The following is a 14824-nucleotide window of genomic DNA, read 5'->3' on the forward strand; positions in this document are numbered from 1 at the left end:
CCACTCTCAGTTCATCTTCAGCAATAGCTGCTAGTTAAGATTAGTACATGTGATAACATTTTGGACACTTCTTGACTTGCTGTCTTGGGGTTATAACATATATTCCAAATAAGGGAAGGGTTCTAAGTTTTTAATTCAGAACAAATAGCTGTTTTCACTATGAAAACAGAAAAGAACTTTAGGACAACACCATTTCTTAATTGACTTTATTTTTTCATTTCTGGTATAATAATTTCTTAAACTATCCTTATTTTCCACAGGTCTGAGAATAGAACAAACTCACCTAATTTCATGAATTTTCAGGTGATGTTAATTATAGTGATAATTTGGCAGTCTCCTCCAAATAGCCCCATACTGCAATGTTTTTTTTTTATATTGAAAGATAGCTTTTTAAAATTGATTCTTAATTGGCAAACAGCTGTATATACTTATGAGATTAGAATGATTTTTTTTAATGGAAGAAGTTGTAAAACAGAGCTTTTTAAAATAATGTGTGTATATCATCTCCCTGAGAAAAAACTGTAAAGATATTTCAAAAGGAAATAAAAGATGAAAATACTACAAGAATGTAAGTTCAGCCCAGACATTTCCCGAACTCTAGTCTTCTGTATCAGTTGCCTGCTTAACCTCTCCAATTGAATGAAAATAGGTATCTCCAACTCAACATGTCCATTACTGTTCCTCTTCTTCCCAAACATGCTGTACAGATTTATGGACAGCTATTTTAGGGCTGTTTCCTCAGCCCTTCCCACCCCAGGTGATGGTACCTCCATCACCTGTTGCTAGGGCCACGTAACACAGAGTCTTCCTAAATTACTCTTTTTATACCCAAATCAATCTATAAGGAAATCCTGTCAGCCCCACCTTCAAATTGTATCTAACGTGTGACTACTTTTCACCATCTCCAATGCTACCATCTCTCCCCTGGAGTATAAGTCTAAAATCCTTTATCTAGTTGACTTGTGAAATACAAAATTTTTTAGATTTTAGAAAAGTAGTAAGGTGCGTTTGCTATTATACACTGATGCAGTGAAACACGTTGGTGTTTCTACAACGTTTCTACAGCGAAATGTGTTCATGTTAATGAGAAGGAAAAACAATATCAATTTAGAGCTATCTCACAGCCCTTGAAACTAATTCAAACAATTTTCCTAGCTTCTGAAATTTTTACTCTATGCTTTTATTATTTCAAAGATGGTCTGTGTGAAGGTGGGCACATTTTTTAATGCAAGAAAGATTTAAGAAACAATCTCTTAAGCAATGTTTTCTTTAGATATAAACAAAGTACCATTAACACTGGAGTGTTTATCTTTTTACTACTCCTACAAAAGGGGTACAAAACAAAACAAAAAAAATTATTTAAACTTCAAGTAATCGATTAGATGTGATAGTTAAAATGGCCTTTTGGCATTTTAATTTGGGGCCTAAAAATTTTCATCTAAACCAACAGTAATTAATGATCTAAATGTGATATCATTATGCTTATGTCTCTTATAAATCATTCCATCTTGAAAGGTAACTAAAATCCCTTCCAATAATCCATCCACTATTGGAACATTATTTCTTATAGTTAACTTAAATTTATGAAACTACAATTTATACCTTTTTTATAATATTGTCAGACACTCAGAGATAATGAACACAATTGGCTATTGTCTCCAGATCCCATACTCCATGTACTCAAAGAATACTTTCTGAAAAGGACTCAACTATGACTTGTTTGGGTTTGGTAATTGGTGTTTTATTAAATTTTTTCTAGAAATACTCCCTTTCAACCCACTTAACAATCTTTCTGGCTGGTCCTTTGAGCATATCTTTGTTTTCCAAATCTGTTGCAAACTATGGGGTCTAAAGATATATAATAGTCATATGAGACCCAATACTGATCACAAGGGAATTTTCTGAACATGTTTTGCAAGCTAAATCACTTATCTTTGTTGCTACATATGTTATAGTACAGATTTATGGGCAGCTGTTTAGTCCCCAGAATTTTTTTCCTCAAATGGTCACATAGTAGGCACTGAAAAATATTTGTTGAATGGGTTTTATGTTGGATTCAATTTCTTTTCATTCTTTCTAAGTAATCCTTCATATACTTAAACTACCTAAATTTTGCTTGTTGAATTTTTTTTTTTTAAGATGTGGGGTACAAGTCAGGATTGGGTACCGTGGTTTATGTACAGTTGAAGTTTGGGCCTCCCAAGGGACCTCAGTGCTTGTTGATTCTGAAAGTATTCCTTGAGTACATGGAGTACAGGATCTGGAGTATTCTCCTTCCCTAAATAATCAAAATTATTACCATTATGATCTTTTCCTTACCATAATACAACTTAATCTTGCTATTGAAAGTAAACATGCCATTAAAAAATCTAATATACTTCTAAATTTTGAGCATGATGCCGAGAAATAGTGAAAGACATAGAAAGGAATATGAAAATAGAGTTGAAACATTTGGAACTGAGGGGTTTCTAACTACTGCTTAGAATGAAATACACAGAATCAGAAGACCTAGCTTTGATTTTCACCTCAACTATCTGTGAGTGATAGACTTTGGATTAGTTACCATGCTTTCCATTTCAGTTTTCTTCCTAGCTTTTCTTTCCCATAGAGTGGTTTCAAGGATCAGAGAAAATACAAGTAAAAGTGTTTGTGAATTATGAATTACTATGAACTATAAAATATTATTGTGTTTTATTTATTTATTGTAATTAACCATGATGGGGAGAATTTAAATAATATGTGATTTAAATAATGCATGATATGAAGTTTTAAACACATATTTAAAAAATAACTTTAACTTGGGGCACCCTAGGTTTTTTCAGGTTATGTGACTAGAAATATCATAAGATGTATTTGCAGGGCTAACCCTAGAGGCATGATCTGAGCAGCACTGGAGTTCCCTGATATAGCATAAAATTCTTGTTCTTTCATTAATGGAAGAGATTGATGCATCTGAAAGTATGTCTCAAAGAACATTAGCTCTCTGTAATACTATGCAACTAAAAGTGTTCTGAAGTCAAATACATCTGAGAAAGCCTAGGTTTAGCTAAGTTAAATGCTTTAAAAAAAATTAGATTCAGAGGGGTACATGTGCAGGTTTGTTACATGTAAGACTTCTCAATAATCTAAAGTGCTAACGGTCATTGTAAATCTCTAGCAGAGGTATACAATGGGTATCATTTTTCAAATGAATTTAATCATGGGATTATATAATTCTTTCCATTTGATTTTATTGCCATCAATTTCAGGTTAAGGAGACCATGTTCCACAAAACTCAACAGTACTCTCTAATCAGCTCTCATTGCGTGATTTTTTTTTTAGACTAATGGACTGATGTTAGGTTCAGGAATAGCCTGGTAGAGGTGAATGGGGGTCAGGGAGAACAGAAAGGTATCAGGCAGATTTAGCCAGAAAGACTGATTTAAGTGGTGCTATGGATGTGTGTACACCAGACATGTGCTATAGGGAATTGCTCAAACGTTGGAGAAGGAGCACCAAAGATTAAAATCTAGTGTCAGAGAAGGCAGAAGCTATCTCAGCACAAAGAAAGTAGGAGAAACTTTATGCAGAACCCAAAGTAAAGGAAGCTAGGGGAAAATATATCCTGGCCTAGCAATATAATGAAATATTATGCAACTATCAACAATTGTGTTTTTTGGAAAATATTTAATAATTTGGGAAAATACCTATATTATAAAAATGTTAAGTGAAAAGAAGGTACAAAACTGAACATACCATTTGACCCCAATTCATAATAAAATACATATCTGTGGCTGGGCTTGGTGGCTCAAGCCTGTAATCCCAGCGCTTAGGGAGGCCGAGGCAAGAGGATTGCCTGAGCTCAGGGGTTCAAAACCAGCCTGGACAACTTGGTGAGACCTCATCTCTACAATAAATAAAAAAATAAGCCAGGCATGGTAGCACATGCCTATAGTTCCAGCTACTTGGAAGGGGGAGGTGGAAGGATCTCCTGAGCCCAGCTGGTCAAGGCTGTGGTGGCCATGAGCTTGCCACTGCACTCCAGCTTGGGTGACAGTAAGACTCTGACTCAAAAAAAAGAAAGAAAAAAAAAATACAAGTCTGCATATGTCTGGATGTATATAAGTGGAAGAAAAAAGACCAAAATGGTAGTGATTGATATATTCAGTTTATGATATTTTGGGTGATTTTCATTGCTTTTTTGTTATCCTCATTCAGTAATTTTTACACTTCTCAACCCCACTGTTATTGATAACAGTAATTTATTGTAACAGTCATTTCTTAGGAGAGGGGGCAGAGTAACAGAACCCCACTCTCCCCAGCAGGAGAGTGAGATGTATGTTTTGAGAAAATACCCCAGGGGATTCTGATTCTTAGTCATGTTCATTTTATTTTGGACATACTGATTTTTAAAAATTCATTGAAGGTTTTATTAACTTCTATTTTTAACCTTTCAAATTCTTCTTTACAATTGCATGTGTCAGATATGTCCAGATTCCCCCCCCCCGCCAGTGTTGTCAGAAGCTCATTTAAACCAAAATAACGCTTATATAAAATGTAGAATCCAAATCCCTCCATTTACTAAACCTGACTGGCTTTCTAGGGAAAAAATACTTCTCAGTCTTTAATGTGTATCACATGGGAATTTTGTTAAAATGAAGACTCTATTGAGTGGATTTGGGGTAGGACCTGAGACTTTGCATTTCTAACCAGCTCACAGGTAATGCTGCTGACCTGCAGTCTACACTTTGGATAGCAGAGCTCTCTAAGCCATATGGCAGCTCCAACCCAGCAAACCATGTTCTGAATGGAGTCAGAATTAGACAAATGTAGCCAAATATAGCAGTTGTGCTTGCACATGTATCCACCTGACTCATATAGAATAAAGATGAAAGGTGTTAACAGAAGTAAGATTACAGGTTATAATGTAATTAATATATATCAGGTGCTCTTAGTAATGGTCGTATTAGAGAACCAGCCTCATTGTTGCTATGTTATTATAAAACAGGAGAATGTGTTGAAGTTTCAAGTGCCAAGAAGAACATTGTTTTCTTTTTACTAATTGTTACATATTGTCTGTTTTTTTTTTCTCCCTTGTTTCTTTCTTTTCTTTTCTTTTCTTTCTTTCTTTCTTTTTTTTTTTTTTTTTTTTTTTGAGTCAGAGTCTCACTCTGCTCACACAGGCAGGAGTACAGTGGCATGCTCACAACCAACACAGCCTCAACCTCCTGGACTCAGGCGATCCTTCTGCCTCAGCCCTTGTTTCCCTTTTACAGAATTTGTGGAGTCTGTGGTTAGTTGGATCACATTGTTCTTACTTATGGAAATATTATGGTCTCTCTGATTCTATGTGGTGATGAGTAAAAAGATTGTTTCAACTGAAGGGTGAAAAGGTCTTCAAACTAGTTTGCTTTCCAGGAAACAGTAAGGCCTACAGAGACCTTAGGAAGATGCCTGACATCTCCCTAAAGATTAAATTTCTGCTAGTGTTCTGAAGGAGTGACTTGTCACAGCTTACAGGTCAGGATCTGGTGCTGTGAATGTGGAAAGTTTTTAAGATTTTTGATTTATACTTTAATTGGACCCTATGGCAGCTGGTAAAGAAAATATAGTTCTCTCCAGAAAGTATAAATTGGACTTGTGGTGAATGTGACCACAGTCAGAAATCAGACATTTTGAAAGTTACATATTCATTTGTCTATAGAGTTAGAATTGAAATTGTGCTCATGGCCAGTCTGTGATTTGGGTCATGTTGCTAAATCTTCCTATGCCTTTGTTTTCTCATCCTACAGCTAGGAATGATAATAATATCTACCTCATTGGGCTGTTGTGAGAATTAAATGGGAGGGTGCCTATAAAACCTTTACTATAGCACTTGACATATAATAACTTAATACATATTAGCTATTACTATTATTATCAATGTTATTGAATTTATTTATATAGTAATAATAGCATTTCCTACTTAATTCATAAAAAACCCTGTCTTGTATTCTAGTTTTGAGCTTATATGTTTCTTATTATGGTTCATTATGATTTTCATGTTATTTTTGGATAGCTAGATCATTTTGAAACAAATTGTTTTGCAAGTGTGAGATCTTATGTGTGCAGAGAAAACAAAAATAAGACTTGCCATTACACATATTCTTTGCTTATTACCAAATAATTGGACTATTTTATTTATTTAGGCATTTATAGTACCAAGTTAAACCCTTGTTATTTTAAAATAGAGACAGCTCAACTTCTTTATTGTGAAAATAACAACAATAGCCTTTTCAGAGATGAATATGTCTAGATGGGAAACTTGCATGATGAAGCTGATAAATATCAGAAATAAAGCTTCTATCCTTTCTTAAAAGATTCTTTTGGCCTGAGTGTGTTGACCCCTTACCCCTGCATCTGGTGGACTTCTGCTCACCCTGAAAGTATTCATGCTGCACTCACTCCCAGCAACCCTTATCGAAAAGTCTGTTTACCACCTGCATTCTGGTGTGTAGGACTCAGTCCTGGCAGATCCTCACCCTCATGGGTCCCTTTGGTTTAGAAGAGAAAAGGAAAACAAAACCTGTCAAGAGTTCTCCTGATCTGGAAAAATTGTGTTACAACCCTTATGGTCATGCTTAGGTATTTCTTTCTCCTGGGATTTCTCCAGGTAGTGCCCTGGGTTGTTCTAAAACCTTATTAAAGTATATGTAACATGCAAAGGAGAAGTAAGTGAGTCATAAAATTTGGACTCATTATTAAGTAGCTTTGTCTAGGTTCTACCTTTCACCAGAGATTTTTTTTTTCCAGTTTTGCTATTTACTCTCAGCCCAAAATGTGTTTTGAATATTGTAGATTTTTTTTTAGCTATTTACTCTCAGCCCAAAGTGTAGTTTGAGTTTTGTAGATTCTTTCTATGGGATGAAAGATTTGGCAAACAAGGTTTTGACCTGGTCCAGTGTCTCACACCTCTAATCCCAGCACTTTGGGAGGCTGAGATGAGAGGATTGGCTAAGCTCAGGATTTCGAGACCAGCCTGGGCAACAAAACTGGGTAACACAACTGAGAAAACTGGGCAACAAAAACTGAGAAAATTTGCCAGACATGATGGTGCACACCATGCCTGGCCAATTTTTTTGTTTTTATTTTTTGTTTTGTAGAGACAAGGTCTCATCTGTAGTCCCAGCTACTTGGATGGTGGAGTTGGAAAGATTGCCTGAGCCCATGAGGTTGAGGCTGTGGTAACAGTGATAATGCCACTGGACTCCAGCCTGGGCAGCAGAGTGAGACTCTTGACTCAAAAAAAAAGAAAAAAAGTTTTATTTTGGTGTGGCCCAGAAACCTTCTTCTTTTTGCTTGTAATCAATAGATGGCTAAAAACTTCTAATGTGATAAAAAAAATTTCAGAAACTCATTTCAAGTCCTTGTGCTTGCTCCTCTCTGGTCATTTAAAGCTATAATGCATCTGGAGAGAGAGAGCAGGGCATAGGGAGACAGGAAGAAAGGTAGAGACTGCCTCATACTACCCTTATCATCCCCACTCTCCAATCTGTGCTCTACGAATCTTAGATTTTGCCACCAGAAAGAGCCTTCAGAATATTAGGATAGTTACATATGTACCATTCTTCTCAATGAACTAAACCCCTAAGCATAGAAAGAATTTAAGACACTGTTATCTTTAATCCTTTAGTCCAATAACAAATGTCAGAACTGGCCTGGGTAATGTCACAGGAACCACCTTGGAACAGAAAGAGAATTTGCAAACCTACCTCAATACTTACAATTTGCTATAGTTACTCTTTGTAAGAAATGGGGTAGAGGGAGATGTGTCTGACAACATTCACATCTACTTCTCTGTGCTCACTCTTCATGTTTTCTGGGTAAAAATATACAACTGACTATTTGGGAAACCCATTTATGAACATGGGTTATATATTAATAGTATAACATCCCTAGGGAAAATGTGTCTAATAGAAAGCGCTGGACTGGTGTTTCTTGGTGTAATTCATTTCTCCACAGATTTCAGGGCTCTACAGTCATTATTGGAAAGGATCATGCTCTCTGGCCTAGTCCAACCATGTTTTTATCCGGCTGTCTGCTTGCTTCACTACCTGTACCTCCCCTTATAGTTCATGTAGAAGGTTGTAAGAAACCACAGGCAAGAATTATTTTTTAGTGGGTGAAACACTGTCCAATGGTAGAAAGATTTAGGGGAAATATTCTAAAAGTATGTGAACATCCTTTGGTTTATGTCAGTTTTGGTCATAATGGCCCTGTGACAACCACTCTCACCTTCCTCCTGTTCATTCTTTAAGCTACAGCCAGAATGGTAACTTTAACATGCAGACCTGTTCTTGGCAATCTTCTATCAAGATCCAAAAGAGGCTCCTGGTTTCTGCCAGGATAAAGTCGAAATATTTATGAGATTTTAAAAGGTCATGTATAATATGCATGATGGAATATTTTACAGCCATAAAAACAGATAAAAATTATGGACTTTGCAGCAACTTGTATGGATTTGGAGTCTATAATACTCAGTGATCTATCACAGAAACAAATAACTGAGTACCACATGTTCTCACTCATAAGCAAACCCTGAACAATTATCATAACACTATAAGAAAGGGATTGACAGCTGGGCTTAGTAGCTCAGCCTGTAATCCCAGCACTTTGGGAGGCATAGGCGAGTAGATTGCCTGAGCCCAGGTTCAAGACCAACCCGGGCAACTTGGCGAGACCTCGTCTCTACAATAAATCAAAAACTTAGCCTGTAGTTCTGACTACTTGGAAGGCTGAGGCAGAAGGATCACCAGAACCCAGCAGGTTGAAGCTGGGGTGGTTGTGAGCATGCCACTGCCCTCCAGCCTGGGCGATGGAGTGAGACTCCAACTTAAAAAAAAAAAAGAAAGGGATTGGCAGTAGCTGGAAACTGCCTGAGGAGGGAATGGGGAGAATATAACATCAATAAGGGTACCTAATCTCAAGCTGGGCAAATTAGGGGCCAAAGAGAGGTCCAGACATTACCTATACAAAGACCACTTATGTACCTAATCCTGAATTGTATACTACATCTTTAAAATTAAAAAAAAAAGGAATGTAGAAAAGGGAGCTAGAAAATCAGCCCGATACATCAATACATTATGTATCTATAAAGGTCCTGTACAGTCTGCTTGCATTTGTCATCCTTCCTCCTGCAACTGACCTCTCCCCATAAGTTCTATAGATACACTGATGTTTTAGTTCCCCACCTTTTTATTCTCCAGGGCCTCAGTGCACTGTAATGTACCTTCATGTCTTAGGAAAGTATCACTTCTCAGAGACTTTCATGACATCTCTCCTCCCCAGGTTAGCTTACCCAGCCCAGGCCCCAGCCCCATACTCACACAGCATTCTTTATGCCTTTAAACCACACATTATGTGAGGAAATTGTTAGATGCTTGCCTTCACCTCTAGAATATAGACCCCCTGAAGGCAAGAGTATGTTCATTGCTTCACCACAAGCTCCTAGCCCAGTGCCTCATACTTAGTTGAGGCTCATTTTCTTAATGAGCCTCAACTAAGTGGATGGAATAGAGGGAGGGAGGGTGGATGGACAAATGGCTGAGGAATTGTGTTGCTAGCATTTCTCTTAGCCTTTTCTTAATCTCTAAAATCATTCCATTCTAAGAATTAATGGCCCAGCTACAGAGAATATCAGATATGTATTTGTTTTCAAAAATATGTATATTGTGTATTTAAATGGAATATTAGCCAATATATGAAGGAGGGAAAGAATAAATAGAAAAGCCATGTATCAGTGTCCATTCTGGCTATTCTATTTTCAGGCAAGGAGAATCATTTATTTTGACTAACTCCTCTGCATTGGTCAAAATAGCTTCCTTGAATCAAATAAAATATTTGAATTTTTAAAACATTTCAATTTCATAGCATCACATTCAGCAACAGGTATCAACATTATTCAAAGTTCTCTGAGTAATCTAAATACAAATAGCAGATTGCAGTTGCTATGTATATGTGCTCTGACAGAACCCTGTTTTCTTTACATGTTTTAGGTAAGTTTTTAAATTCATAATTACAATTTTTCTTTTTACAAACAATCCTAATAGAATTACAAAAGACAAAATGAATCAACAAATTTTTTAAAATCACTTTCATTTTAGACCACCACTATTAGCATATTGGTGTACTTCTTTTTTTTTTCTGTTTTTTGTTTTTTTTTTTTTCAGTTGGAGTCTCACTCTGTCACCCAGGCTGAAGTGCAGTGGCACTCTCATGGCCACCCCAGCATCGACCTGCTGGGCTCTGGCGATCCTTCCACCTCAGCCTTCCAAGTAGCCGAAACTCCAGGCATGCACTACCAAGCCCGGCTGATTTTTTATTTATTGTAGAGATGAGGTCTCACCAAGTTGCCTGGACTGGTCCTGAACCAATGGCCTCAGGCAATCCACTTGCCTCAGCCTCCCAAAGTGCTGGAATTACAGACTGAGCCACTGAGCTGGCCATTGGTGTACTTCTTATCACTGTAGTCCTTTTGTGTATTTGTTTTTCTTGTACTACTTCGCTGAGATATAAGATAAAACTGATTTTTCCCTCTACTTACTTCACTTAGTATTTTCACATAAAGTGTAAAATCTACCAGGGAGTGGGCAATGTACCTTCCCCAACATTTCAGTGGGCTACTTTGAGTAATCCACAGTAGTATGTGTGGGGAAGGAGAATTAATTCAGTAATTTCATAGGGTGACAGAGTACAGCACACAAAACTGTAAGAACCAATAGCTTGCTAAGCCCTCCAGGTCTCCAAATTCCTTGTAATGTTTCCCAGTGAATTGCAATGAAGGTGTGCATGCTGATCCACTGCTAAATTAAATCGTTCTTGGAAATCAAGTGCCCAAAATATTAGTGAACCATCTGATGCTTTGGAAGTTGTTAGATGACTAATTATTTGGGTTGCTGTTTTCCAAAAATATGATCACATCCCTTCCTTTCTTGTCAACATTATCCTATGCCACTTTCTCTCTTTCTCAAGATCCTCCCACCGCTGTGCATTCCTTTCTCTAAATATTCTGAGCATTTTCTTTGTACTTGATGCCTGAAACTCTCCCTCTCCCCTTACCTGAATGCTATGCTTATTTCTTGGTAAATGTCCTATTCTTCCCCCTTCAGTGTAAAGTGTGCTTCCTCAGAGAGAACCAACTTGATCTGATAAAAAATATGCTCCCTGCACCAAGAAACCTTTATATGATCCCCCCACTCTACATCAACTCTATTTGCCATTTGGCAATTCTTCATCTGGGGAGAAAAAAGGAAGCCTGAAAAACTATCATAATGCCCCTAGAAGATGGTACTGTGAGAGTTGAGCTGATTCCATTTTAGAGATGTTTTGTGTAAGTTACAGCAAGAGAAGAGAACAAAAGCATGATTGTTCTATAGATTTTTATAACTTTCTCTATGTCATGCTTGCCTACAACATCGTAATATGTCTGATAAATAATAGAGATATTTGCCTTATCAGAGCCCCATGTGATAAAAGAGGGAGGGGATTGCCTTACCCCCAGGACACCCATGATCAAATGTGTCCTTAGAACTTCTCTTCTTAATCTCTGCCCAGCTGGGTATTGTAAGTGTAGTGTGAAAGGGAAAGGAGCTTCACTATTTTAACTTTTGAAACAAAAAAGGAAAATTCAGAAGTAGTAAACTAAAAAAATTAGTGCAAATACTATGGAATTATTACTTACGTTTTAAAAATGCTTTAATTATCTGTTGGCCATTTATCTTCTTTTGAGAAATGTCTGTTCATGTCCTTTGCCTACTTTACAATGGGATTATTTGTTTTTTCCTGTTGATTTGTTTGAGTTCCTTGTATATTCTGGATATTATTCCTCTGTTGGATGAATAGTTTCCTAATATTTTCTCTGATTCAACAGATTGTCTCGTCACTCTGTTGATTATTTCTTTTGTTGTGCAGAAGCATGTCACCATTAATATGTAGGAACTCAAAAAAAATTTGAACACATGAAGATAGAGAGTGTAAAGAGAGAAAACAGAGGCTGGGAAGGGTGCAAGAGTAGGGGAAGATGAAGAAAAGTGAACAAAAGGATATAAATAAACAGTGAGATAAAAGAAAAAATAAATGTACTGTTTGATAGCAGAGTAGGGTGACTATAGTTAACAAAAATGCATTGTACTCGAGTGATGGATACAGTCTGTGCATTATATACATGTGAAAGGTTTCTCATGTACCCTATAAATTAGCACAAATAGAAAAATTCTTACTTAAATAATAGGAACTTTGTTGAAAACAGAACTGCTTTGACTGATGTCTGTTTCATGGTATTCTATACCTTCTACTCCCTGCCTTATAAAAATAGAGTAAATTAATTAACTTCTGGCAAAGAGAAGGGAGTAGTCCCTGGCCACTGACCAGGAATTCCCTTCACCACCACCAATGTTCTCACACATTTTCCCAACCCCCAACCCAATTACTTTCCATGACATCTTCCTTCCTAGCTCTTATCAAAATTTAGAATTACGGTACTCAGTTATCTCCATATTTAATGTCTGCTGTTCACATTAGAATTCAAGCCGCAACTACCAGGGGAGAGGGGTGTGGGACTGGTAGTAGTAGGAAACTGCCAGGGGAAAGGGTGCACACCTCATCAACAAGGGTACCTGCATAATGAACATTTGTATACCTAGTGCTGAATTGTACCCTACATCTTTAAAATAAAAAAAAGAAAGAATTCAAGCCACATAAAATCCAGGTCCTTGTTTTTGTCCACCCCATTCATCCTGCCTCCTTGGTTCCTACCACAATCAAATATACATCAAATAAATAAATAAATGTTTTAAATGAATCAATTATTTTTAAAAGTGGATTCTTAAGCTCTGTTCCACATGTGTCCTCTGAGGAAAAGTGATGACAAAGCACATGAGTTTCTAACAGAATCTTTGCATTCACTCAGTAAACACTTATTGAGTATCTGTCACCAGGTCAAGCCCTGGAAATGCCATCTGAATAAGATGTGATTGATGCCCTCCAGGACCTCAGAGACTAGCAGAGGGACAGATACATATGTGCTGTGTGTACCTGCAACTCTTTATGAAAGCGTGTAATAGGCCGGGCTCGGTAGCTTAAACTGTAATCCCGCGCTTTGGGAGGCCGAGGTGAGTGAATTGCCTGAGCCCGCGGGTTCGAGCAACTGGCAAGACCTGGGCATCTTGGCAAGACCTCATCTCTACAATAAATCAAAACATTAGCTGGACGTGGTAGTGCGCGCCTGTAGTTCCAGGTCCTTGTAAGGCAGAGGCGGAAGGATCGCTGGAGCCCAGCAGGTCGAGGCTGCGGTGGTCGGGAACGTGCCCCTGCACTCCAGTGTGGGCGACAGAGTGAGACTCCAACTCAAAAAAAAAAAAAGTAAGTGTGTAATAGAGGTGTGTAAACATAAGCTGTTGAGGTACAAGAGAGAAGAATTTGATTCTGCCTGGGGCATGAACCTTTCCCCGGAGGCAGTGATATTTACGCTGGACCTTGAAGGAAGAGGGGAAGTTTGGCATGTTAATTAGCAGGAAGATGAGCATCGGTCAGACATGTGAAAATAAATGGCATGTTTGGACAGCATTGTGTGTTTTGGTGGGGTGGATTGTAAATGCTGTACCAAGGAGTTTGGATTTGATCTTAAAGGAGCCAGGAAACCTGCTTAAGCAAGTGAAGCCATAGTAAGAAATATACAGAGGGTGGCAAAAAAAAGTATACACATTTTAAGAATGGAAAAAACCGTATTAAAATTATAATACTCAGTATATACCGATAGCAAAAGATGAATACAAGTCGCATTTGACTATTTGACTTCTGCAATTATAAGAGGTGCTTAAAGTGGATCAGCGGCCAGATACTTCTAAAAACTACTTTAAAAAGTAATATGTAGATAACATCTCTTAAACCGTGTATACATTTTTGGTACCCCCCCCCCATATTAAATTCAACAATGTGCAGAGTTCATTGAAGCAAAGTAGATGTTGTAGTTAGGAAACCAAATAATTTGCTTCAATTGTAGGCATTTCAACTAAAAACAGCCTTAATTTAAAGTTCATATTAATGTATGTCATAGAGATAAATTTTAGAATTTCATCAAGATGAATACTTTGCTAGAAATTGGTAGTTTTTTTGTAATGTGTTTTCCAGATGAAGAATTTCAAATTATTTTTATTGAATTTTAGGAACTTTTGAAAATCGTTTTTTAAAAATTGTACCCAGATAAGTGATAGAGTATATATCACTGCAAAATAAACTTCATGAATCTTCATGTGAGATGTAATAAAATATTTGGATTCTTCCATTGAGTGGGATGCCTAGTTCTTTTTCTCCTGATCCTTGTTCAAGGTAATGCCTCTTTATTAATGCCCCATTAAAAAAATAAACCAAAAACCTCTCTCTTGCAGTTCCACGGCAGCCTTCAAATGACTTGTTTGAAATATATGAAATAGAAAGAGGAGTCAGTGCAGATGATGAAACAAAGGATGATCCAGGTAGATACTTATACTCTTAGTACTGATATAATGACATTTTATTATTTTTCTCCATTTCATGAAAATAACTTAAATTGTAGATTGTTTGGTACCATCTGGGAAAATTATACCTTTAAAAAAAATTCAGTTTCCTATGTAGTTAAATCAGTTGGAATAAAATAATTATGAATCATTATTTTCTTTTAAAAATATATTAAAGTAGTATTTAAACTGTGAAAAGGAAATCATATATTTTTTTTTTTTTTTTTTTTGAGTTGGAGTCTCACTCGGTCACCCAGACTGGAGTGCAGTGGCCACGCCTGACCACCACAGCCTCGCCTGCTGGGCTCCAGCGA

General features: G+C 37.0%; 1 protein-coding gene across 5 annotated transcripts in view; it reads left to right on the plus strand.

Moving 5' to 3' along the window:
* Nucleotides 1-14824, plus strand: part of NPNT (nephronectin) — a 78161-nt gene that overhangs the window by 52301 nt on the left and 11036 nt on the right. For 3 of the 5 annotated variants that reach the window (XM_008055884.2, XM_008055883.2, XM_008055886.2), the window contains one exon: nucleotides 14403-14489. The exons of the other annotated variants lie outside the window; for them this stretch is intronic. In XM_008055884.2, the coding sequence (XP_008054075.1) occupies nucleotides 14403-14489 (87 nt within the window). The remainder of the gene's footprint in view (nucleotides 1-14402; nucleotides 14490-14824) is intronic. 5 annotated transcript variants of the gene reach the window in all.

Source organism: Carlito syrichta, unplaced genomic scaffold (assembly GCF_000164805.1).
Source record: "Carlito syrichta isolate Samal-C Ts95f unplaced genomic scaffold, Tarsius_syrichta-2.0.1 Scaffold302017, whole genome shotgun sequence".
Taxonomy (NCBI): domain Eukaryota; kingdom Metazoa; phylum Chordata; class Mammalia; order Primates; family Tarsiidae; genus Carlito; species Carlito syrichta.